General features: G+C 37.8%; 1 protein-coding gene across 1 annotated transcript in view; it reads right to left on the minus strand.

The window, feature by feature from the left end:
* The window catches only part of COG5 (component of oligomeric golgi complex 5), a 187,900-nt gene that overhangs the window by 42,391 nt on the left and 117,536 nt on the right, over positions 1-27,973 (minus strand). The window contains exons 8-14 of the mRNA XM_009636074.2: positions 22,456-22,621; positions 21,280-21,392; positions 21,110-21,187; positions 6,418-6,499; positions 3,891-4,095; positions 2,589-2,750; positions 622-721 (exon numbers count right to left, since the gene is read on the minus strand). Of these exons, the coding sequence (XP_009634369.1) occupies positions 622-721; positions 2,589-2,750; positions 3,891-4,095; positions 6,418-6,499; positions 21,110-21,187; positions 21,280-21,392; positions 22,456-22,621 (906 nt within the window). The remainder of the gene's footprint in view (positions 1-621; positions 722-2,588; positions 2,751-3,890; positions 4,096-6,417; positions 6,500-21,109; positions 21,188-21,279; positions 21,393-22,455; positions 22,622-27,973) is intronic.

The following is a 27,973-nucleotide window of genomic DNA, read 5'->3' on the forward strand; positions in this document are numbered from 1 at the left end:
CTGTTGATCTTAAAAATTATTTTTTTGTATGATGACGACATTCACTGTACTATCCATTGGCTTTTTGAGGATCCTTACCCAAAGGGTAAGGCTTTAAGGATGCTTCCTCGCTTCCGTTTAACACTAGATAATGGTGCATGGCAAATGACTGGAAGCATTTGACAAATGCAAACAAACCAAGGGTCAGTTAATTATATGGCAAATAATAAATATATGGAAAAAATGCCCAAATTTTGTTACAAACAGTGAAAATATATATTTGAATTGTCCAGATTTTAATACCATAAAGATGATGCATCATATAACTGATGGAATATCAAATGTTGGTAAATAATAAACTGAACTGAATTGTCTTAATTGTACTTAATGACAACTACAATTTTTATTTTTTAAATTAAAATGGCAAATTCAATTTGGAGTTATACAGACAAATTTTACTGCTATCAATAGATTGCATTTATCCAAAGGCAGAATTTAACTGAAAATGTTTCCAAATACAATGGAAAGTCAATTCAAAGGTTTTGTCTATCTAGATTGCTTTACTGTTATGTTGTATATCTACAAAAACCAGAACATTGTACACAGAAAAGCGTAAGTTTTTAGAAATTTAAAATTACTTACAAGCTGCTCAGACTTTACACCATAGAGCTGAATGGTCTTTGCCACATTTTTTGCCACAGCTAAACTCAGGTCTGGATCAACAGCAGCCACATTTAGCTCACTGGAAGCAAAGATTACAAATCTTAATTAACAACTAAACAGGGCTGTATTTAATTGATAAAGAATTAACTATGAATATGTAGTTACGTGGCATGTCAATTTAGAGAGAGTAACACATACAACCGAGTCTTTCTAAGCACTGTAATTCGGTTTACAGTTTAACAAGTCATTTGGGAATTTTATGTGCAGTGTTCCCATTCTAGTCAAAATGAGCAAAGTTTAGGAATGACACTTCAGTATGAAATCACTATTAGTAAGCCATTCAAAAATATTGACTGCAATTAACTACATTCAAGCTTTGGCAGCAGCCTTCAAACATTACAGGTGAATACACAGTCATTCAACTCTGGAATTACACGAGCTGTGAAGAAATACCCAGGGGATGCCTTAGCTTGACACAACTAATAAGCTGTGTTTTAGGCAATCCTTTATAGTAACAGAGGCCCCAGGGGAATAACAGCGAACAAACAGAAGAAAGAAAAGACTTCTAAATCACTTCCAGTGTTTCTTGTTCATGGACACCCCCCCCGCAGATCTCCATCATTTGGGGCTGCATTCATAAATGCTCTACTGAAAACAGACAAGCAGAAGGACCATCATATTGCTAGTGATGAGGTTAACCTCTCCCAAGAACTGGAGAGACACTAGGCACCCTGACGTAGGAATAGCCTTCACCATGAACTCTGCAGGGCTCCAAACATCATCAGTTAAAGGTAACTCTGGAAAATCCAGCTGAAATTTCATAATTTTCATGTCGTTTTCCCTTCTCCTTTACAGGAAGCAAAATAACATCAATAACCACACCAATCGGCACGTTCTGAGCATCTGCAACTCCCAGCCACAAGTAGTGTCAATATTTAATATTACACACTCACACACACATACTGTGAATACTGCCCAGCATTTTCAGACTGTGTTAAACAGTCTTACCAAAATCTTATGAGGGAAAATACACCATTCTCTTACTGTTCAACAGAATATTTACATCAGGTATTGTCACTTGCAACCAAGCAACTATCATCATCCCTTTGACACAGAATAATTAAGATATCAGACATTTACAATATATGTGAAGCTTCTCCTTCTGATGTTTTATAAGCTTAAATATTAAAACATAAATTTTCAGTTATTCCAGAAAAAATAAATAATAAATTTTGTAAAAAATTATATATAATAATAAAGAGGCAATTATCCTGCTGCATTCAGTGTTGGTGCAGCCCCACCTTGAATACTGTGTGCAGTTCTGGGCCCCACAATTTAAGAAGGATGTTAAGTTACTCAAATGTGGCCAGAGGAGGCTGGAACGCATGCCCTGTGAGGAGCAGCTGAGGACTTTGGGTTTGTCTAGTTTGGGGAAAAGGAGGCTGAGGGGCAACCTCATTGCTCGCTGCAGCTTCCAGAAGAGGGGATGTGGGGAGGGAGGTGCTGATCTCTTCTCCCTGGGATCCAGTTATAGGACGCCTGGGAATGGCTCAAAGCTGCTTCAGGGGAGGTTTAGACTGGACATGAGGAAGCATTTCTTTCCTGAGAGGGTGGTCAAACCCTAGAACAGACTTCCTAGAGAGGTGGCCGATGTCACAAGCCTGTCAGTGTTTAAGAGGCATTTGGACAATGCCCTTAATAATGTGCTTCAGGTTTTGGTCAGCCCTGAAGTGGTCAGGCAGTTGGACTAGATGATTGTTGTAGGTCCCTTCCAACTGAAATATAATATTCTATTATACTCTACTCTAAATCCTGACTTAATTTTTACACTAACCATTTTTATAACTAAAGAGCAATGAACCTTTTACTGCTAAGGATGTCTCATTTCTAAATTGTAACTTATGAGAAAAAACACGTTGAAGATTACATTTTGCAATGTGCTATACCTGGCTATAGTTTTAATGATGCTGTCAAGCTCATCAGAAGAAGGAGGATTCCGACCTCCAGGAGGGAAGACAAGATTGATGGGGTCAAAGAGTCGAGATAAGGATTTTGATAAATAAGCAGCTTCATATTGTTGCAGTGAATCTTTCAAGGCCTTTTCTGGACTGTGGGTATAAGAAAAAATTAATGCATTTTAAATTAAAATAGCACTCAATCTTTCCAGACCACACAAACTTTGCAGTATTGAACCTGTTTTTTCTTTCTGCTCTTTAAACATATGCACTTGAAAAGATTTTAGTAGTGTATAACACCTTTTTTTTCACTTGAACCATGTAACTAGTCCGGGAGCCATTCTGTGTAGTTCAATACAGTTCTTAGCACTTTCTGTAAGACCTATGTGGAATCCCTTATTCAAGGTTTTCTTGAGACAAGCAGTGCTAAAAACATTGCAAAATATCAGCAAGATATCCAGAACTGCAATGAAAGACCTTTTTATATTCACATATTTGATTAGCAGATTGCTTGTACTCGATATATTAAAAAAAAATGTACCTCCTGGTATACATACACACACAGAAAGCTTCAAATAGAAAGAACCTTCTTAAATTTACCTTTAATAACCTTCAGTCTTTAGTATTTCTATTTGTGAAAATGAGTAAGCAGTAGCACTCTCAAACATTTTACCTCATTGTCAGAAGTTTGGTGAACTCTTCACTTTGCTTCCACCGAAGTTAATGATAAGTCTCCCACTGACTGCTCAGGAACTTATTTAAACCAATACAAATCTCACATAAAATATCCATTTTATCTTACATAAGTCTAGAAGTCCTAATAGACTTGATGAGCCTGTTCCAGTTTGACCTTTCTGATATCTACCACTTGGATCATGTTTATTCTACGATGTATAAACATAAAGACTGTGAATCATAACAAACCAAGCATTTGTCACATTCCAATGATTGCAGTATCGTTAAGAGAAAGCTACTGCTGTAATTGCAACACGTACAAAACTGAATTTTCATCATTCTGCTTTTTTTCTCACCCAAAGAGACAAAAAGATAAAACTAGTTCCAAAGTCAGGGACTTTGTGAAAGGCAGGACAATTCAGCACTGTTACCTATATAACCTAATGAAAATCCTACAGCTCTAAAATAGTATTAAAGCAGTAACTGCAAGAGGAAAAAAAAGCCTTTAAAATTTTCTCATTCTGACAATTTGAATAACACTAAGTTCTTAAAAATATTCTGCTTCCTTGCAGGGTGCAAAGCTTTACATTTTATTGCCTTACAGTTCATAATACATACTCATAATCTTGGTTTTTTTGCATGAATATGTCCTGTGTATCTTCTTCCATTTGTTGTAGTTCAGCAAAGAGATCAGTAGTTCCACTTATGTTAAAATTCCTCTGAATATTTTGACTATATTGCTGCAGACGCTTCCACAAGTCGTTATAAAGCCTCAGTAGTTTAGGGTATTCTCCTTCAAAAGCTTGTTTCAAAAACATAGAGGCTGCAAAATAAAGCAGTAAGAAATACACATTGCTAAGCTCATACTAGTTTTTTGATTCATATAAACAACCTGAATCCTTGTATTTATATCCATGAATGATCTACAATGTTATCCTATCTTTAGTATTAATAATGTAATATTTATAATTAATTTGAAAGTGGCATGAGCTATCACATTAAATGTTGACAAAGGTATGTATCCAAAGCACCAGCATAAAATCCATAATTGGAAGACCAGACATGAAAAATTATTTTGTGCAATAAAGATATTAATCATGGTTGTGAAATGTTTGGTATCAAACTTTATTACTATTATCATTCATTTAAGTCCAAAGTGTGATTAGAACTCTCTAAATCTAGAGACTTTCTAACAATAGCTTGATGGGGGAAAAGTGGGGTCTGTGCAACTTTGAAGATACCCGTTTAAAACAAAGATAACTTCTATGAGCCAAAGTCTTAAGAAATCTGATGAGGGGAGCATATGCTTTTACACATACTTCTTAAAACAAGGTACCTAAAATGCAATTCCTAAACTTGTCAAATAAAGAATGTCAAAGCCAGCGGAAAAATCAGCATTATTTTCAGCCTTGAAAAGCTTGCGACAAGTAACAGGAAATGAAACAAATGTAGAACTGTTTTAGCAACTGATGTTAATCTCGATCTAACATCACTCATACTTTATGGATTTCCCATTACATTAGGAGATTAACATTGTTCCATTCATTCGTGGGTTTTCAGGTTCCAGACATCTGCCCCATTTCACCCAGCCTTTCAACTCAAATATATTCTAATTTTGAATACTGGAGGATTCACATTTATTATCAAACACAGAGTTATTTTAGGTCATGAAGCTATGTTTATAAAGACTGTCTCAGCCTTACAAAAGCAGATCATGATCCATTATCAAACTCTGTAAACTGCCATGAATTCCTGTTCTTACACTATTTTCTGATATTGTCCAGTCTTCCTCTGATCTATATGATCCAGAGGTCTGTGACTGATGTCAGTGAATTCAATCACTTAGAATTTATGTTAAAAATGAACGTTCTCATATAGAAGTGTCACTTAAATGAAAAAGTCTACTTGCTGTAAGCATTGTTTCCCCAAAACTCAGCTGTAGCAAAACACCATTCACAGTTCAAAAATCCAACCACTCCCTCTAAACATGTACGTAGAAAACATGATTAAAAATTGTAAGTAATAAAATATTTTTGAGTAGCAGTCAGACAAAGCACTGCTGACAAAATGTAAGAGTTCCCTTACTTCTGAAATGTTGATTGATCCCATTAACCGATGTCTCAATTTTACAGTCTTAAAACCAAGCGCTGAAAACAGGTAGCACATGTTCAGTTTAAACATATGAGATTCTGGGTATGTACATATTGCTGTTGAAGTAATGTGTAAGGCAAACAGTAAAATTAGTATGTTTTTACACAAGATTAACAAATTTTCTTTTGGGATCATGTAGTTACTTAGCAACCACTGAACATGAATCAACGAGCTAGTTCCTCAAAATTATATTGCTGCTATCAAGCCTGGAAGGACCAAATTTTGAAGGGCCAATGCAATAGCTGAGATCACCAAGATAAACGCAAATCTTATGCACTTTATCTGTATGTGCAAAAGATTAACTTTACACACTATATACAAACATGGAAGATATATTTATGAAAGCACCAAGCTCACCTGTGATCCCATTGCATGCTGCATTAGCATGTACTGGTAATATTACTGTCTTATGTTTACACATGGTTTTTATTTAGTACTCCTTGATTGTATCTGCCATTCACGTATTACATATGTACCGAACATTGTGTATGGTCAGAACACCAGCCATTTATCTATATTTACACAAGACACAATTTTGAAGAAACTCAACTCCTATTTATAAAGATATCAAAAAATGGCTAAAATCAGATTTTTTGCAACTTATCAGTGTTTAACAAGAAAAGAAGAACTGCTCTTTAAAATCAAATCACTATTTTTGAATTTGGCAAGCCCATTCACTTTGGGAAGTATAATGTACCATTCCAAACATTTTTACCTCCACATACAGTTGCAAAAACACGTTTTTGTTATTAGATAATGACTACTTAATGAAGCAGAAAATATTTCTTTCTGAAAATTCAACCATAGCTTAGGAAGGTCACCCTGTTTGGTTACAAACCCAAGAGGCTTTAAACTCACAGACCCCGCACTGAGTGAACCACTGCTAGAGTTCTTGTAGAGGAGATAATGAGCAAAGGGCTTATTGAAATGAGAGATTCAAAATAACCATAGAACACATTACAAATACATAGAACACATTATACTGAATACTTACAGTCTGTTGCTGACTGAAACTGGGAGGAGAGTGTCTGAGTTACTGCAGTCCAAAATTTGTACAAAATATCAGCCTGGCCATCCTGATAGCAAGGGACAAAAGAAATACAAGATTCAAAACATGCTCTTTTCAAAGAATCTTAAACAACACAAATGCTCCCAGTCAAAGCTGTTCTACCATCACTGAGAATAAAAACTAAGTAAATGAAGTCTGAGAAGTTTTCCTCAAGTTTAAAGCTAGAAAAAATATTGGAGAAAACATAAATAAAAGTTTCAGTCTTCTCTTAAATGGAATACTTTCCTTCAAGTCTGAGAGAAATGCTCCCAGCTCCCTAGGGGCATGAGTGTAGACTGAAGCAGTACACCTCAGGAGCTGTGTTAGAAAAATCTCTTTGCATTGCAGTGATCTTCTCATTCCCTGGGGGTTCTCATGCTAACTACATCACAGCAATTACAGTTACTGCCATTACAACGTGCTTGCAAACACCAACCAGGGACCAAAACCAGTGCATGCTGCTCTGCTTCACATGGAACAGTTTCCTGTCTCTAAAAACATAAAACCTATGAAAATACAGTGAACTTTGCAGTTGACTCTTCACCACCTTGTGTCAACAGGGCTTGCTGCAAGATGTGGAAACCAGATTGCATATTCTTGCAGAAAGGACTTATGAGAAATGGCAGGCTGTTCCCTTACTCCCCCCAACATCTTGCACATATGCTCAAGCATTAAAGTGAAGGGAGGCTACAGGGTTAACAAAATGACCTTTGTGAAGCCAACTGTAGATCCATCTTAAATTGCTAGCATTGTGTTTCAGATTAACTTACTAATCATATGAAGTAAACTATAGATAAGAAACTAACACTGTAGGGAATGTGGAAGAGGAGAGATTAGTAGGAAATGGCCCATCTTTGTTACAGGCCTTGGAAGGCATGTAGGAGAACAAAGCGTCTGGCACTTTGTCGATATGAGGATGGCCAAGGATGGGGAGCCGGTTGGTACCGGCTGTGTTGTTCTGACAGTGGAATAAGGGGGGTAGAAGCTGGAGTTCACCAAAAGGACAAGGTGAAGAAGAGGAGTGGATGAAGTAAACGACCCCTGAAGATCACCGACTCAAATCACTGAGCACAAGCAGTCGGGAGGGACTTATGGAAATGACCTCTTGAAACTAATTTTAATATGAAGCGGGGACAGATTATGCCTATGTATAGGCGTATTGGGAAACTTCATGTATATGTAACACTTTGCTATGTATAAACGGGGCAAGCTGCCGTGTTGCGGTGCGCACGACTTTGGTGGGACTACCCCCCATGCTGCCCAGCGCTGAATAAACATACCTACTGTACAGTCTTACAGATTGGGGAGTCTGTTTTCTGCACATCAAAAGCATGATCTTGTTTTCTCTCTTTTGCTTTCTTCCTGTCTGTGTGTTTGAGGTAGAAAAAATTACAGCAGATGACAATGGGTATCCTGCCCTGCCCACTAGTTAGGTACTTGGAAGGCTGTTCAGTGTTTTTATGGGAAGGGGAAGCTCACTCTGGATAGAAGAGTTTTCTTCATTACATGGTATACAGGTTATGTATTGACCCTATTGTGTATAAATTAACCAGACTGACCAAATCACTATAGTAATGATAATCAGCAAAAAGTGCTCAGAATGAAAAAGTGAAACAGCCAACAGTGATGACAAATGTCAGCAGTTCTAAGGATCTTATGCTGGCATTTCGTTGTTTCTATCCCAACTCACTCTGAAACATCCAAGGTTTTAAATCAAAGCACAGTGTTCACAGCTAAAGAGGGGTTTAAACAAAGGGCTCAACACTGAAATCACTGTCAAAGATGGACACATTTTCTCAGCTTTCCTTTTGGCACTGCCAGTGACTTTACTATGAGAAAAATGAAAAAAAAAACCCAAACCAAAACCCAATCAAACAACCTTAGCGCTTGTTAACAACCCTTTTGAAGTGTCAGTTCAATTTATGCGCTGCCCAGCACCACAAAAAGGAGATCAGTTGTCAAATATAAAAGTCCAGCTACTCCAAACCGAAGTACTACTTAAAATGACAAAAGAAGACAGAATGCACTCTATTCACTTGCATTGGCAGTAACATGCAAAGCAATGAAGGTGTTGAGAATGTCACCCAGTAACAGGGTACCACTGCATTCCCCTTGAAGTTCTGGTCATTGAAAGACTGCAAGTTCAAGCTCAAGTTTCAGTTCCAAAAATACCATCTTAAAGAACTGAGATAAAACCTGAAAAATCAGTCAAAGGTACACTGAGATGTCTAAAAATTAAAGGTAATAATTAAAAAAGAATTATCAGATAGAATGGTTTCACAAATTCTGAGATCAGATTAGGAATTTATCCAACCTTATCCCTTATCTCTAAAGATATTCAAAGAAACACAAAACTTATGGGCCATGTATTAAGCACAGAGAGAGAACATCTTTTATGCTGTTGGTCTCATACTTGTAAAATGTATGAGAATTAACCTAGAATACTAAAGTAAACTGGGATGATGGCATCTCATTTTTGACTGCCTGAGGACACCGATGGATTTAGAAACTGAAGTAACTTATTTTATAGCTATGCTTGTATTTTCTGTAAAATTTTACTTGATTTTCATAAATGGGCAAAGTAAAATTATAATATTAGACAATAATTCAGAAGGTGCACTGCATAAAATATCTTTTGGTTTTTGGTAAATTTATTATATAGCGTAAACATGAAATTACTCAGTTCCTCATTTCACAGTTTCATATTTAAAACATAAAAATTAATACAAAAAAATGGCCTTTCACGTCAACGATAAGGTAAATTAATTAGCTTTCATATTCTCTATGCCAACCTGGAACAAGGTTTGCCTATTCAGCATGGTAACTCAGTTCAATTTCTAAATAATCTAATGGAGGTGGAAAAATACAGAGCACTTTCAAACAACTTTTTTTTTTTACCACTGTAATCACCAACTACACCTCTGTAGTAGCCTCGGCAGAAAATGCAATTATTAAAGGGTCTTGTAAACAAACTTGCGTCTAGTCCCTCCGTATCGACATTTCTATCTTAATGTCAGATTCAACATGGTGACAAATAACAAAAACATATACGTGATGACATTTAATGTTTCTGTGGAAATACTTAACTTTTTTATGCACCTATATATACACATATATAATATAAAGTCAGAAATATATACCTATGTACTCATGTAAACATTGGCATAGTAGCCACAGCTGTACCAACTAAGCCTCTGCCCGTTAGCTTGTGTCTTTTAACCTGGGCAAATGGTGTCCATTAGCTGTATCAGAATTTTGTAGTGAAGGAGGCCCTCACATCATGGCTTACCCACTGCATTATTAATGCCACAGTTTTGGACGAACTAAACCCACTATCTACTGGTTGCTCTCGTAATGTAAAATATGGTAGTTCACTTTGTCCAGTGTTGAGATGCAGTCTCTCTGGAGGTGAAATATAGCTGCTGATCACTAGCACACAAAAGACCATGTAAGAATTTGTGGCAGGAACTAGAGAATACTGTTGCCTACGCATACACCAGGGGGTATTTAAGTGGGTGGACTGTAGCTACCAAAATTGGAATACAGCAAGGCATTAGCATTCGATACTCCTGCTGGAGTAAAAAGTGTCATATGCAACTGTAAGCATCCAGAAGCCATTTATTTATTTTGTTTAAACCTGTAATTTCTTTTACTTACACATTAACTCAATATATTATTTTTAAGTACTTTTAAGTATCTCACTGCTTATTTTTAAATAATGGATTCTAATAGAGATTACAACTGTGCCTGTAGATCACAATGGAAATTATAATTTATTTAAACTATAATGTGCAATTCCATGTGACAATAATCAATACTAGAAAACGACATAAAAGAAGGGTAGCAAAAGGAGTGGTTTTCTCCAGCTTAGCAGGAAATTAAAGGAATGTCCCTCTCCTTGTATAGGACAACTTCTTCAAGGACTTAAGACGATAGGCAGGGTGAAGGTGGAAGAGGAAAGGGCAGCACCGCTTGCCTGAATCTACTGGCTCATCTTACTGTAATGGAAAGTTTATAAGCCTTCCCCTATGCTTCATATAACACTGTGAGCAACATCCCACAGTATCAGAAAGTAACTGCTCTTTTGGGCCCTTCAGAAAATGTCATCTAGCTAAAAATGCATTCTTGTCATCTTCCCATCTGTAGAGTGCAAGTAATGAATTCGGTCCTCCTCTACACTTACCCCAAATATCCTCACTGGTAGACAATGTATGGGAGCATTGGGTACATCCACATTAGTGATCTAATGTGTAGAAGGGATTCTTTTTGGTGCAAGTTTGTCTTGTGTCTATACTTGTTGTCTTGCAGGACACACTGAAGTGTGTTAGCAGACTAACTTCCACTATTCAGGGAACACACTACCTCATCATTAGCTTAAAAAGAACAACTTCTACAATTAAATAGCTTTTTGCAGCATAGCATCATATTTTTGTAACAAAACCCACAAGGACGTACTAATATTTTTATCAATTAATATTCTGAGACTTTAAATTGTGAATTTTCCATTTCTCTTGCTTCTGAAAATGAAATAAAATTGAAAGATGTTAAATTACTTACACCCCCTCCAAAATAAAAATGCTTGCTTTGAAATCTAGTCACAAGCAGATTAACATCTTGTGATACAATCCCTTGTAGCAGGAGCAGCTGACAAGATGAGTAATGAACTGCATCCGATTATCTTTTCAGCTCTGTGGCAATCTTTTTCCAACAGCTTCCTATTCCATAACCAACAACACTGGAAAAAGGTCACCATTCTGTCATATTTCCCCCCCATCAGTGTATGTGTTTAGTAACGCAGAGAGCACACAAACCTTTGGAAGTTAAGAGGTCTGGTACTGTTATCTGGGGCAAAATGGTTTCAGGTCCACATTTTATATACAGAAATCCTACATAAAACATTCACACATGATCAAAAGTCTCTCAGAAGGAAATTATTACACTTTAGCACATAATAGAATGCTATTTCCTCTTTTCATGCAACATGTTCTTTCTTCAACAAAAGAACCTTAACTGTAATTGATGGTATCAAAAACTCAGGACAGGCAAGATTCAGGTTGACATATACATATTTTTCCATCACGGAATATAACTGAATTGAATCTATGAACATTAATTGCAAGCAACTCTAGGACTATAAAGGCAAAACCGGATTTTCACCCAAAAGCAGATCCATTTTTTAATTGATGGTACTATCTGTTCACAGGTTTATTTTGATCTCACAGCCGAGAAAATCTGCACATAAATCATACTTTGCACCACTACAAAATGGTTGGGAGGTTAAGATCAGCCACAGAACTGGCTATATTTTCATAAAAATCTGCTGTGAAAATGCCCCTATACCTAAACTACACTTATATAAACTAATTACCAACCCAAACGGGGAATTAAAAATACTGTCGCTGCTGTTCCTGTGCCCAGTGACCACTTTATTCCCCAGAACTGATACAGCTGAGCAGGCACTCAAACGATTTAGTGGCCCCGATGCAACTCCTTGGGCAGTGCAAGACAGCTCAGATCTGTCCTCCTCTTGTCAATTCGTTGCTTTCAGAAACAAACTGAACAACTGCCCAGTAACATAAACTAGGGCAACCCTCTGCCATTCTGACCTGCTGGACAGCTGGCCAGAACCAGGGGAATAGAAAGATGCTTTTGAAAGGCATATGGATTATAAGCACTTAGCTACTTTTGAAAATGTTATTCCTAGGGAATCCATGTGCATCCGCGTATAGAGTAAAACAGAAAAACACAACGATCAGATTCCAATCTGGCCCATCCACTGTAACTTTACCCTTTTTCATACTGTTTAAAAATTCGGTACTCGGTCACACATACTATTCCCATAGGAATTACTTGCTCATGGAAATTACAGACATAAATCAGACAAAGTATGTCTGGCAGGCTCGACCACAAACGGCAATGATTCTTCTCTACAGTAGGGCTCACTCGATTGTGTACATGAACTGGACAAAGATTGTTAGTGTAAGCCATAATTCAACAAAGTTTACCCTTATTAGAATAATAGGTGCAGGCAGTCTGTTTGACTTCCATGGTATACCTTATTTATGTGAAGTTAAGAATGTGCTAAGTGCTTTGCTGAATCAGGGCCACAATCAACAATCAGCAAAAAACATGTTCACCTTGTATAACTATTTGGTTTCAACTATTACTATGAAGTTAACTACTGTCAATACTCTGCACAGACAGTAATACTGTGCAACTTACCCACCACGGAGGCGCTTTTAGATAGAACGATTAAGAATGTGTCATAATACTGCATAGTGACAGTGTCAGGAGACATCTGGACAGCATTAGTTCATCCTGCTCTTGGTTCCAGCTCAAGTAAGCAAAGTTGAACGCAGACTTGTAGTTCTAGGTGAGCACAGGCTAGCAAACTGTATTTTAAGAGAAGTTTCTCTTAAGTAAATCCTTGTGTTGTAAACTATTAAAACTGAGTCTTTCCCCAATAATACAGGCAAAATAAATGTGAAAATTTAATATTCTAATGGCAAAAGTTTATAACACTTTTGCTAGTCTAGGACAGAAAAGGTCTACATTTAGTAGATGCCAAATTCAAAGCAGCCCACCGGCTTTTTAGGCACAGATTTTAAGCTGTAAGTCAACAGAATCACAGAAGGGTTGAGGTTGGAAGGGACCTCTGGAGGTCATCTGGTCCAACTCCCCTGCTTAAGCAGGGCCACCTAGACCAGGTTGCCCAGGACTGTGTCCAGGTGGTGTTTGTATACCTCCAAGGATGGAGACTCCACAACCTCCTTTAGCAATCTGTGCCAGCACTCGGTCACCCTCACAGTGAAAAGGTGTTTCCTGATGTTCAGAGGGAACCTCCTGTGTTTCACTTTGTGCCCATTGCCTCTGGTCCTGTCACTGGGCACCACTGGAAAGAGCCCAGCTCCATCCTCTTTGCACCCTCCCTTTAGATATTTATTGACATTGATGAGATCCCCCAGAGCCTTCTCTTCTCCAGGCTGAACAGTCCCAGCTCCCTCCGCTTTTCCTCATAGGAGAGATGCTCCAGTCCCTTCTTCATCTTTGTGGCCCTTTGCTGGACTCTCTTCAGTGTGTCCACATCTCTCTTGTGCTGGGGAGCCCAGAACTCAACACAGTACTTCATGTGTAGTTTCACCAGTGGTAAATAAAGGGAAGGATCATGTCCTCAATCTGCTGGCAATACTTGGCCTACTGAAGCCCAGGACACTATTGACCACCACAAGAGCACATTGGTTTATGTTCAACTTGGTGCCCACCAGGGCCCCACCACCACAAGAGCACATCGCTGGTTTATGTTCAACTTGGTGCCCACCAGGGCCCCCAGGCCCTTTTTTGCCAAGCTGCTTTCCAGCTGGGTTGCCCCCAGAATGTGCTGGTGCCTTGGGTTGTTCCTGCCCAGGTGCAGGTCTTTGCACCTCTCCTTGTTGAACTTCATGAGGCTCTTGTCAGGCCATTTCTCAAGCCTGTTGAGGTCCCTCTGGGTGGCAGCATGACCCTCCGGAGCATCAGCCCCTGCTCCCAGTTTTGTGCCATCAGCAAACTTGCTGAGGGTGCACTCTGCCCCATCATCCAGATCATCAATGAAGGTGTTAAAACAGACTGGACTCCATATTGACCCCTGGGGTACACCACTAGTTACTGGCCCCCAGTTAAGACTTTGTGCCACTGATCATCACCCTCTGGGCCTGGCCATTCAGCTGGGCTGGTCACAAGCAACCCTATGTTCATAAAAAGAGTTTCAGAACTTCAAAAAGAGGGCTGTTACAGCACACAGTGCAACTGCGAGAGACTGCGGATTCAAACATCTTCTATGCAATGACTGGTGGTAAGGAAAGGATTCAGATCAGTGTTCTTTTACTGGTATGGCATGAACGGGGGAAAAAAACATTTATACTTGCATATTAAAAATTCTTTTTTTCAGTAGTCTTCATAGCTTTAGTGCATTGTATTATAGCATGTATGCAGACTTGTTAATAGTGTGAAGCGACATTATTACTCAGCTGTATAGATTTGAAATTTAGATTAATGTTGCCTGTTTGCAGGATTACAAGATTATCTTTGATAGAAAAAACTACAGGCTGACAGAAACCATGTGCTCAACCCCTTCCCACTTACTCACATGAAAGTGACTTGATTTCACAGTTCAAAAAGTATAACCCATTTTCATTAATAGCTACTAGTAAGTTAATAAACCACTGAACAACAGTGGGCTGAGTACCCATACCATAAGAGCAAAGATATTTGAAGATCTGTATTCACTGTTACACTACAATAACATTAATGCTGCAGCCTGGAAAACTGATTTAGTCTCCTCAAATATAAAAACAGAGCAGCTTACCTAATTTTTAAAAAACCATACCAAACTACTAATTAACTTTGCTATTACTGAAATGAAATCTCTTGAGCTCTGTTCTTAATATAACTATTTAGTATCTGACATTAAATTTAAATTCAAGGAATGAGAATGAAAGTACCCCCCTTATTCAGTATTAGACAAGAATGCAAAAAGATGCTGAAAAGACATATATTTATTTTTACAAATGTCTCTTATTTCCTCCACACTGTAAATTTAGAACTTAATGAGTATAATTTCCCATCTGTGAATTATCATATTTGTGTACATCTAAAATAGCTATTCTAACATTCAAATAATAAATCTGACCCACTGATTCTAAACTGGCTCCCACTTCATGACAATCACTTCCAACTTATTTTTCCCTGTAGAAATTTTGATACTTTGAGTAGAATGTGAAAACCATCTTTATTGTGAAGCCTCTTTGAAATGTAAAGCAATATAGTGAATATTACCATGCAGCTAGTTGCTGCAGGCTCCTGAAATCAGGCTTTGCATACTAATATGTACAGTGTTTTCTATCCATAATCAAAGGCTCCGCCATAAAGAAACACAGGACTTGCGAATGTTGCTCTAAAAACAGAAGACATTTAAAGGAGAGCCTAAATATTTTTTCCACCAATAAAGTAACAATGCAAATGATTTAACAATTTTGTATGGCAAGATCTTATGGGACAGAAATAAGGAAATCTATTTGCACTATTTCTATAGCAACGTAATTGCCAAATGTTAGACTGTGAACAAAAAGCCATCGTCCTCAGTAGTGCAATTAATCAGTAAAGAAACAGACAAATTCTGAGTGTGTTTTCAATAAATGTTTTCTATCTTCTCAAAGTAGTTGAGATTAAATGTCTTTAAAGAAGAGTACATTTAAATTTCTAATGTTGTCTACATTATACATTGCAGGTGAACAGATGTCAATAAATGACACCATGGTTTTAAAAATGACCTTGATTTTTTTGTTTTACTGCAGGGCATAGAATTTCATTACACCGAGTTGATCAGTTTATACCCAAGGTGTAATAGTTCCTAGACTTCAAGCAGTAGCTCAACATCTTAAAAAGGTCTCTTTATGCAGCTGACAAAAGAAACAAAACCCGTTTTTTCTTTAAAATATAACCTTCTCAATGAGAAAATAAAGTTAAGACTGCATTTTCCCTATTAGAATATTAGAATTCTTAAGTGATTCCTCAGAAAACCTGACTTGTAAGGAACAGAAATGCTTAGGTCTTAAACAGTGTCCTATATCTTCAAAACTACTTAAAATATTAATTAATCCTCCCATATTCCTGCAAGATATGCATCAACTGGAAGTAAATGAACTTAGTGTTTCCAAAAGCCAGTAACTACCCAAGGGACCTGACAGCTTTCTTCCATCCAGAGAACTGATTTAGTATGTACAGCAGCGATACGAACTACGCTTTCACCTTGACTACTACATACCCCATCCAAGGATGAAAGGGCAGTTCGTTACCTCGTCCACTCAGCCTGTAGCTGTTCAGGTTAAGATTGACAAGATCGATGATAAAAGGCGGCACTTCTGGTAAATGCATTTCTTTTCGAATAGTAAGCTGACTGAAAACCAACTGACTTCATAATTTTCAATCATCACCGAACTGCAGTTTGCACAAACCCCACCAGACCAGAAGTGAAAAAGAGCAAAGGTCTCTCTAACCAACTGACCCATGCAACCTCCACGCCATCCCTTTTATTTACAGCTGCATATTTCTGTCACAGAAACGGCATTAAAGTTCTAGAGAAAATGCAGTGTCATTAGAAAACCATTGCACAGGCTCTGACCCTCTCCTTTCAGTTAGAACCAAATTACTTTTAGGATGGCTGCCTGGACACACTGATCCATCCAAAACTAGAATCAGGACTTTTAACTGGTAAGAGTTTTTGTTTTTTTAAGAGAGGACTCAAAAATCTTGCAACTGAATTCAGCGGGACAATTTGTTGGTTTGAAACAAAGAGCATCTTCGGTATTTTGGGGAACAAAACCTGCTCATTCACCTGTGTTTAGATCTCCACAAAGTACCTTGTTATTGCTTAAATAACAAACGGAAATCACAGTAGAAATTATGTGCAAGTAATCCAATTCTGCTTCTACAAAAATATACTGGAAAATAAATCACATACTTGTAATAACAGGTGAAAAACATATTATTTTCTGAACTCACATAAGGCCGTAATTAGATTATTTTTCAATTTTTTCCACTTGAGATTATTTTTTAATTGGGTCAACTGAATGTGAATATGTGATGTTAGATGTGAATAATTTCAAAGCAGCATCATTTTTTAACAAGTTTGGATGCGGAGGATAAATAAGAAGGTCAAACGTAAGTACACTTTGGGCAATAAACATTTATATTTTCTATTTATTTTCTTTATCTTATGTAATGATGAGGACATTTCCTTCTGTATCGTTAACACCTCATATTGCCAGTGTTGACAACTCAGGAAAATAGCCTGCTTACTCACCAAACATTCATCAGGAGAGGCAACGATAAGAGCCCTCCACAAAGTACATAATAACACTCCCTACAACTCTCAGCTCACTTCTTCACCCAGAGGCTTACATAAATGACAGGGTTTGCGGTGTGCCTTAGCAGCTAACAAGCGGGACATCGGCAGATCCAAGGCGACCAAGGGCAGGTCTGTTCTCTCACAGGGGTACCCCTCTGCCCAGGGAGAGACCCCAGCTCACCCTTTCTGTTGACCACCCCAAGCCCCCCCTACAAAATGATTTGCTGCTTTTAAGGCTGCTTCTCACTTTGCAGAACTGTTCGCTGATGCCTATGTAGGAGTGAAGGACCCAAAATAGATGAGGATCAGAGATCATTTTCAACTCTTTTACAAGGGGCTTAGAGGGATTCTTATCTCTAATTAGGAAGGTGGCTGTCACAGAAAGATATGTTCTGCTGCGACTTACGCTGAAGTCAATTGGAGTTTAGGTATTACAACAGCTGAGGCAGGATTAGTCACTACACACTGAGAGAGAGAAGCAATAAAGCAGAATAAACTGGAGTAACCTATTAGCTCTCTGAAGGTGAATTAAGCAACTGAAAGAAGTGACACAAATAACCAGTCATTAGGTGAACAAAAATATCAATTTTACATTATCTAAATCTTTTTTGTATTTTTAATTTTTACCCTCAACATTATGAAAACAATAACCCTACCTTTTAAAAAATGTATAAAATTAAATCTCTATTCATTTTTCACAAAACTAGAAGTCAGAACTTAATGAATTCTGAATTCTTTTAGCCTTGCTCCTCAACTAAAATCCAGTCATTAAAGGCCTTTTTTCTTAGATAAAACCACAAAAATGTCCATTCAGTCTTAAAAGAAATTTATTTCTCCTTTAAATATCTCAGAAAACTTTCTTGGAAATTAAATTCCTAATTTTAATATTTACCGATGAATAATGAATCTATATTTCCTTACCAGTATGAAATGTAACAGTTTTTACTATGTACTATGAGTGCACAATTTCTTCCCAAAATTGCATTCATTTCTTATTGTAGCACAGGAAAAATACCAAAATCTAGAGCTGCAAAGGGAAGGAGTGGAAAAAGTGCACTGTAAATTTAATCTCCAGATTCTTCCATGATACTTATGTAAGCCTGGATATGACACTTAACTCTTGGCCACACCTAATGGTGGAAAAATTTGGAAGTGAATTCTGTAAGAGAAACCATAGCATAGAAAAGATGTGGGTGTTGTCATTGCCCTCCTGCCAAACTACAGTATGTATAAATTTTACAAGTTCTGTGCCTCAGTTTCTCCATGTCAGATTTTTTGGTTTGTTTCCTCTTTTTTTTTTTTTTTTTTTAAACAGAGTTAGTGGTTTTAAAACTAGATTTTTGGATACAATATGATACAACGCTACTAAATACTATTATGGTAACAGGTAATCAGAAGGGCGGAAAGCACGTTTGAGATCATAATACAAAATTAGAAAAAATGCAGGCTGTGCTATATGTGAAGAGAAAGACACAAAAAGCCCCCAATGGAAAAAAAGAGAATGATTTATAAAAAAAAAAAAAAAAAGGCAAGTAGCTTCCTTGCTATTAAAGGACTTGTGCTTTAAAAAGGCTGGGTCTCCTCCTCTCTTATGCTTCCTAAGATGATACTTGCACTGCAGTAATCAAAACAAGGAAGCAGATGGACAGGCAAAGTGGCACTGCAGCTGCTGCAGAAGATGACTATAATAATAATGTTGACATCAGTAACAGTAATTAGTGCACAGACTGTAGAGTTGATGATTCGTTTTCCTATCTTCTGCCATGGGCATGCTGCCCTAGCGAATGGGTATAATGTTAGTACCTTTAGTTTATTTTGTTCATTTGTTCAGTTTATTAATGAAATTGAATACAATAAAGAAAATCCAACTTTTCTGCTTCTGCAGCACATGCTGAGGAAAGCATGTTGTTTCAGTTTGGATTAACAGGAGATGGAATCTTCATTAGTAAATGCTAAAGTATCGATTTCTTACTTATATCTATTTTCGATGTACACAACATTTATACTCTCCCATACAGCCATCTGTACATACACTCTTGAATTTCAGCAGCATGTAGGGCTTGTCTGGTTTTGCCTAAACAACAGCTCTGTTTGGTGTGACTTCACCCATCTGCTGGCGGGCACCACACCTTTTTCAAGGGACACAAGAACACATGGTATAACTGTGAGAAGGGCCAAGAAAAACACTGTGCTACACCGAACCATCTCAGGTAAGAAGAAAGCAAAGCGTCAGTGCTATCAGCAGTACCGTGTCATGCCGAGAGTGTTCCGGTAGCATCAGACAAGACCGCTACTCATTAACTGCCTCACTGAGAATGACAACTGTCCAGCTTGGTGTTATATTACACCAAAACAAGAGCAAACTAATTGGAAGAGTGATAACTGTGGAAAAACAAATAGATGGATTCTACTTGGGGAATACAATTTGTCACTTAGATGCAATCCTGCAGTATGAAGTCAAAAGGAAGGAAGGGTAATCAGAGAGATCATAGAACATCCTTGGCATACGACAACCCAAAAGCCTTTTATTTTCTAATTAGTTTTTTCCTTACTCTGCATTTAGCTTCTATTGAGATTCATTTTCCCTGTTCATTTATTCTCCAGGACGATGAAAGACTTCCTTTGGCTATTATCATCCTCGACAACTGGAAAGATTCCTATCGTCTTTTCAAGTGCTATTCTACAAAAAGGAAGAGTGAAAGTGAGAAGCACAGGCTCAGGGTGGGACCACTGAAAGCTCATTTATCTAAGCTCTCTTTCCATCCAAACTCTTCCTGAGCCTTCCAGAGTTCCTCTAGGTCTCTGGGTTTCTCCTTAAACATGCTGATCTACTGAAGGGCTCCACCCAGGCAGCAATAGATAGTTTTTGCCAGATCAAAGTTTTTAAGGAAGAAAATATGCTAGAAGTTTAAAAACTTTCTGAGGTGTTTTATGTTTGGTTGGGTTTTTTTTTACAAGCTTCTCTTGAAGCTTGAAGTGCCTCATAGAAAAGTGATGTTCTATGCAACATCTTTTGGAGATGGGCTTAATACACAGATAAACTTAAATGCTGTATTTAACCTTCATTATTTGCTTTCACTGTTGAGAAGACCACATTTGCATATGAAGAGCTTCCCCAACACAGTTCAAAAATTAAATTCATGTAAATTAAAAATCCAGCCATATACTTGGAAAAGGAGATGTCTGCATAAACACATCTTTTGTTTTTGTTTCTTCTCATCTACTACGGTAGATGAGATAACTTCAGTAATTCTGTTCCTAACACTGAAGGAGACCATTAATCAAATTATTCCAAATATGGATAGAAAACAATGCAACTGAATGGAAAAGAACAGGTATTCAAAAGAACAGCCATGATTATTTTTCAAGGAATAATTTGCCAAGAAGTAGAGAAACAGATGGTTGAAAGTGTTAGATGAAGACACATTTTCCTATGCAAACTAACAGACTTAATTAATTACTCAAATCACATGGTATTTTATGGAATGACATTAATGATCAGTAATAAAAACTGACAGTGGTGCCTTATCAGCTCCCTTTAAAGAAAACAAATTATTATAAAAAGAATATGTTTATAGAGATGTAACCCACAGACCATAAATGTAACTTTCAATGTTAGTCTGACTTTCAACACTTTCCCATTAATTTAATGACAAAATTTTTATTGAACTGTAAAATTGTAAACAAAAGCATTCCCTTATCACATTTTCCTTAACAGAATTACTAAAACATTCAGCTAAATTAAAACTTTACCTTTACTATTTCCTCTATGAAGCAGACATGTGACACAGGATCTCTTTTCTTTGTCAATACTTTCTGCAAATGCTGCACCTATAAGAAAGAATTTATTGAGAGGAAAAGTGACATGTAGTATCTTATGCAAAATTGCATGACTAGGCAAACAGGAATTAGCTGCTGAGTACCTGTCCACAGGCAGCGCAGATCTGATCCATGAGTTTCTCCATGTTTGTCCAGAGGGCTGCTCGAAAAGCTGCTGTGTTTCCAGGTGTTGGCATAGCAGCTCTACCAGGGCCACCTAAATGGATTTTAAAAACACACAGCAGCACATTTCAGCTTTCACATGTGAAAACTAAAATATCAGAAATACAGATCTCTATGCACTGACATAAGAATTTTTTTTTAAATCAAAGTAGCCTAAAATAACTTCAAAACAGCTTTGTGAATCGCCTCAGTTGTCTCAACTGAGAAGTCAACTCAACTCTGAAGTTCAGTGGGGGTACTTCAGTGCTCATCTGTTTACGAATTCAGGCCTCCACAGAAACACCAAGGTAATGCCAATGAGTGCTGCTGCAGGATGTAACAGCAAAGTGAAACGGCAGACACAGTAGCAGTGAAAAATACAGGTATTACCAGCTCAGGACTTAAATGCATAGGCGAACTGCTAGAAAAAGTGATATTCCAGCTGAAGGGCATGCAGCTTCTAAACCATCACTTTCCTTGAGAGAGGCTGTATTTATTATGCTACTGATTATGGTCTTGGACCCGCACCTTGCTGCAAAAGTTTTTTAAAAAAAGTTTTAAATGTTCAGATTGCTGAAGTTCAAATTTGCCTGCCTGCCCAATTCCTCAGTATTCTTTGGTATCTGATACATGTGGGAACTAAATATTTAATAGTGCAACATTCCTTCATATTGAATATACTGCTTTGAAATTATTACCATCCGACCAAAGCATTACAATGTAGTTTCAGGCTTGTTCCATTGCTTGCAAATAATTTCTACCTGTGATCCTCCCACCAACACAAAGAAAGCAGAATGTAGATTCATCTTTCCATGACAAGCTGCTATGAAAATGCTGCAAAGTTGTAAACTAATGACGATGATCTTCTGGGCAAGTCAGAAAAAAGGTGGCGTAGGGAACAAAGGAAAACTTCTGAGCCCAGTAACAACAGACAGACCCAATTTTGGCTTTGTATTAGGTGATTTCCGAGACATGCCTACTCCCATCCTCTACTGGTTAAAACAAACAGGGAAACATTCCTATAGCAGGCTTGGATGTGAGAGTTTTTTCCATTTGACAACATACTGTACTTCTGTCAAAAAAATCAGTTATCACTCTCTGTAAAACAAGTATCATACCTCTTGTAAGAGTTTGAGATGGTTGGGTCAATACTTTGATATCCAAAGCATTTTTTATGTTCTCCTCCAGGACTGTGCAGTATCCGTCCACCACATTAGCAATGGTATCCTTCAAAGTCCCAAGGTTATGGAAAACCTGAAGAGCAGTTCCCACTTGAGTAGGATTCTAGAAAAAGATTTTCAAAAATAATTATTATCTTTAACCATACTATAGGGCTTTTTTTATCCATGATGAGGCATCATTTTACTGTGCAAGTTCATCTTTAAAGTTCAGTCTGCTAATTCATTTAATTTAACATTAAATAACTGGCATCCTTACTGCATAACAGAGAACAGAGGGTAAAGAAGAGGACTGATTTCCTTTGATTGCTTAGCAAGGCTTTGCTTAGCTACCTTTGGTGCTATCCTCTGAATAAGAATGGAAAAAAGGAACTGGAAGCACTGCTGGCAATATCTAACCTTGGGTGGGTTAGCAGTGATTGATACAATAATTCCGAGGTTAGTTACAGTACAGCTATATTCAGCTATGGTGTAGCTAGTAATATTGTTTTAACACATGGTATCTGTTACAGTACTGTCATTTCAGTGCTACACAGTTAATTAAATGTGATACAGGCTTAAAAAAAAATACTAACCAAAGACAAGCAGACGCAAGCAGGTCAAGCCCCTACTACTGACTACTGCAGAATTTAAGATTGTATTTCTACGTATCTATTTCTAACGCTGACAATTAATTTAATCTTCCTCACAGCAGAATTAAGAGTGCAAAGCAACATGGTAATCATTTCCAAAGCCTGCAAAAAAAAAAAAAACAAGAACAAACTCAAGTGTCTCTGTATCCTTCAGAGCTCTTCCAAAATACAGGAGACTGAAAACTATCCAATAACTATGCAGGTCCGTTGTTTAAGAGACCTTTGATTAAGATTAAATCTGATGATAATTCCACTGAGCAACACTAAACACTGGCATGGGTGCTATTTAGCAACAGAAAAGCCTCAAATTACTGCCTTTGGAAACTAAGCACTGTCATCCATACACTGAATACTGCTTTTTTATTTAGCATTCACAGGCAATTAGTGGAGGGGGCGATCAGTTGATCATACACACATTAGAGATGCAGTCTTCTGTCATTTTTCTCAGTGACTTCTGCCAGCAGTAAAGAACATGGTCTGGCAGAAATCTGGCACCCAGACTGGACAGAAGCATCTGAGACCACAGGCAATGTCCCACTAGAAACCCAACTTCGACCCTCCTCTGGCCGTGAGACCCTACCCCATTGCACTCTGCCTGCTGGTGGCTGCAGCAGCAGCCGTCGCTAACATTAAAAGGGTCTACTGCAGGACCAATGCAACTCTGCATCATCTTCCCCAGGTCACAGTTTTCTTAGCCAGACATTCTTGAGTCAAATGAATCTGACTCTCAGGTGTGGGGAACTTGCATTGATACCACAGCAGTAAAGCTATGATGTGCTGAGGATCCACTTGCTGGTACATCCATCTACTGCAACAGGTTTTCTGATCCATTGAACAGCGCATTCTCCTCAAACCTAATGTTTCAGAGGTCACAGCCCTGTAACTACACATTCATGTCACTCTTTCTACGGTTTCTGCAAAGATCAGAACCATAGCTGAAGCAAAAAAGCCAGGTTCCATCTCCTTCCCGAACTCCAACAAGGAGTTTCCAGGTTTAGTGGAAAGCAAAGGAATATAAGGCATGTATTACGGTTTGCAGACCTTATACTAACTGTACCAGTTTCTTTTTCCAAACAGTGTGGGAGTTAATGAGCATTCCCAGCATAGTATTATGGGTCTGGGACTTGTAGGTTTAGTTTTTGACAACTGGGTATGCTGTAAAATTTCTAAGTATCCTGTGGGTGTGCTGGTGGAGGTGGGAAAGTAAGCCATAAAGACTGGAAGATTAATGGGATGTCAGAAAATGAAGAGTAGTATAATGCAAGGAGGGAATCTGGGGACAGAATGAACCAGAGAAAAGAAATATAAATGGGAAGAGGATGGGGAATAGAATGAAAAGAAGCTGGAAGTGAGAAAAAGAATGAAACTGAAAGGAAGGAAAGCAAAGATAGAAAACACTTGGCTCATTTACCAGTCTTCCCTGTTGAAATTGTTCTGTTTCTTATAGAACACTTACACAATTATAAAATCAGGCAGCAAGTCAGTAAAATCAATACCTTACTAGTATAGTAAGAGCATGCAACCAGGTTTCAGTCAGACTCTAGTAAATGCTCATGTATTAGCTATCAAAAAACCAGAACAGCATCAAAAGGTGAGCAGGGCACTTTCCAGCCTTGGATAACTGATGCTCAGATACTTCCTTTCCTGACAAACAGGCAGTATGGGCACAAGTAATTTCAGGCAAAAGATGAATCTCAGAGGTCCCACATGACAGTTTAGCAGTCTAACTCCGCAGCTGCTGGTCAAGAAAGACACAAAAATGTGCTCCAACAGAGCCTGAGCTGTGTTTCAAAAGCACTGTTGTTGGCCAGTAGTTGTCAAACAATTCATTCTGCAGTTAGGAATAGTTAGGGAATAACCAAAACACATCGTAATGGAAACCTGCTATTCCCTCAAAGTATCTTCCAAATCTAGTACTAAAGTTAAAATTAGAATAGAACAAAGATTATGCAGGTGGCCTATTTCTTATTTGCTTTAAATTGTGGACACGGCCACTAACAGAGGGCTTCTAGCTGATGTATTCATCTTTCATAACAGGAATTAGAGATATATGAAAACCCTGACAATGTACAATAAAATATCTTTTTTGTTTGTTTCATATATAGTATTTTTCTCTCCTCAAAACCAGTTTTTTTTTTTATATGCCCCAGACAGGCTATATAAAGTTCATTGTTGTTTTACCACTAATCCTAAGAGAATTGCATTTTTTATGCACAGCTAGTTTCTAGGTTTAGACAATATGTTTAAAAAAATGGACCATCTCTTGGGACAAAAATTATTATGTGGAAAGAAAATGTTGGAAAGCAGGAAGAAAACAAACGATTGTACTTTCAGGCTTGCACACACATCTCAAAATTAGACTGTTTATCATTAATACACACTGGACAAAAATTTGAGAATCAGTATTGCAGAATTTGCCACTACCAACAGACTTTATCCTTCTATCTGAGAAAGCTTTAAGCTAAACACTTCTGAGATTCAAAAGATTTCCACAATTTTTGTCAAATGGAAAGCATGCATTCAAAGTAAAAAAAAAAAAAAAAGACTACAGAAGTGATTTACAATGGAAAATGGAATCACATCAGAGAATAATATTCAGAACAGCTACCCAACAGGAACAATAGGGAAAATAATATAACAATTTTTGAGATGGAATTTAATGAGTTTGTTAGCAGTATTTTGTAATCAAATTGTCTGCCACTGCAGGCAACTACCCTTAGCAATTTGTACATGTTCTCTTTAGGATCTCTGTCCATAAGATCCTATGTTCCTTTTTGTTTTAAGTGTCTTATTTTGTAAATGAAGGCCCAGAAGTAGTAGTTTTTACCAAAGACAAAGCAAGTTGGTTTTACTATGTAAAAACCCACAGGAAGTTAGAGCAACAGCAAGACACAATTCGGCTTCTCACAAGCTAGTGTCTGACAAGAAAATACCCTTTTACACAATAAATTAGCATCCTAAAAATATTTGTACATATACCATAAACTTTAAGTTATGGCAATCAAGAGAGGAGGGGGCAAAGAAAAATAGTACAGCATTTAGTAATACGTTAGCAGTACAGTGTAATCTAATGTGCATAAACACAACCATACACAAATGAAATAAAAGCACGACCCCACAAACGGTAGGCCTACAACACTAACCTACTCGAAGATTAACTACAGTGATCTTCAGATTGCAAAAATTATAATGAAGCAGGAAGTTAAGGAGAGATGGAGTTAAGTCCACCAATAATACCCTTCTCCATTCAAAGCGCTTCTCCATCTGGCATGTTACAACACAGTATGTTACAGATATATGGAAACTAAATTCCACAAATTTAAGAGCTTAGGAAGACTCAGTGAATCATCAGTTCAACATATGAAAAAAAAAAAGGGGGGGAAAAAAATCAACTTGCTGAAAAGCAAGTTCTGCCATGAAAGCAACTCTCACAAATTTTTAAGAGCATCGAAGTTCCTCAGCATCCATCAGACAATACATTAAATAGCTTGGTCAGAAGGGTGATATTGGCCACCACTTGAAAAAAGGCATGGATGTTTCAATTTAAGTTTCAGCAAAACTCATTCAGCAGCAACTATGACGAGATGTTTGTACCAAACGCGTTTGCTCATTTTCTCTACCATTGAGAACCGTTCATTTTATTAACATCATTTTTGATTCTTTTTATTCCACCCCATTTGGTTCTGTAGGCCATCATAGACAAGAAGAAAAATAAGTGATGTGCAGTCATTAAGTATGAGCGGTTCTTTCACAGTTATCTCATGTGGTTGTTTTTAAGAGTAGGTGACTAGACTCAATAACCCAGAGATGCTGTCCAATCCAGCATGACACTTACAATCATTCTGCAGAGCAGAATCCCATTTGCTCCATTCCTTTCCCACAAAGATAACAACCCTGTGAAGACTAGATAAAAACGTCATTAGAGACTTAAATAAATATATATCACATTTCTAATTTGAAAATATCTCCTAGGATGGAACCAAGTAATTTTTTTCTGTCCACTGACAACACTGCAACTATTTTATAATGTCCAACATTGTAGTCTTTTATTTTGTGATTGCCACTAATGTTATCAGACCAATCTTCTGAAAGCATGGCTAAATAAAGAGCAATATTCTTTTTCATTATTAGAAACACAGCTTGGACGAGCAGGCCTGCTCCTCACAAGGGAGTGTGGTGATGACACTAAGCTAATTTGGGGAGAGGAAGATTCCTAGCATAAGGCTGAACCAAAAATAAGAAATCTGGATGACAGGCAGAACTAATTGGCTCAAGTACTACAAACACAGCTTCCAAACTTACACTCTACCTTCTCATGGTATGGGATTCACCATGTGGACCTTACTTCTCCAACCAGTGCTGTCTTAGGGGAACTCCACACCATCATTTCTTTATCCAGTGCAAATCTGACCGTATGACCCCATGCTGCAGGGTTTTCACCTGTGTGGACTATCAACTTCCTTCTCCAGTCTGGAGAAGAGGAGGCTGAGGGGAGACCTTATCACCCTCTACAACTGCCTGAAAGGAGGCTGTAGCGAGGTGGGGGTCGGCCTCTTCCCCCTGGTAACAGACGATAGGATGAGGGGAAATGGTCTGAAGTTGCGCCAGGGCAGGTTCAGGTTAGACTTTAGGAGAAAATTTCTTCACAGAAAGGGTTGTCAGGCACTGGAATGGGCTGCCCGGGGAGGTAGTCAAGTCCCCGTCCCTGGAAGTGTTTAAAAGATGAGTGGTTGAGGTGCTTAGGGACATGGTTTAGTAGTGGGATGGCAGTGTTAGGTTACTGGTTGGACTTGATGATCTTAAAGGTCTTTTCCAACCTAAACGAT

The sequence above is a fragment of the Egretta garzetta genome, unplaced genomic scaffold (assembly GCF_000687185.1).
Source record: "Egretta garzetta isolate BGI_Z169 unplaced genomic scaffold, ASM68718v1 scaffold33, whole genome shotgun sequence".
NCBI classification, from domain to species: Eukaryota; Metazoa; Chordata; class Aves; order Pelecaniformes; family Ardeidae; genus Egretta; species Egretta garzetta.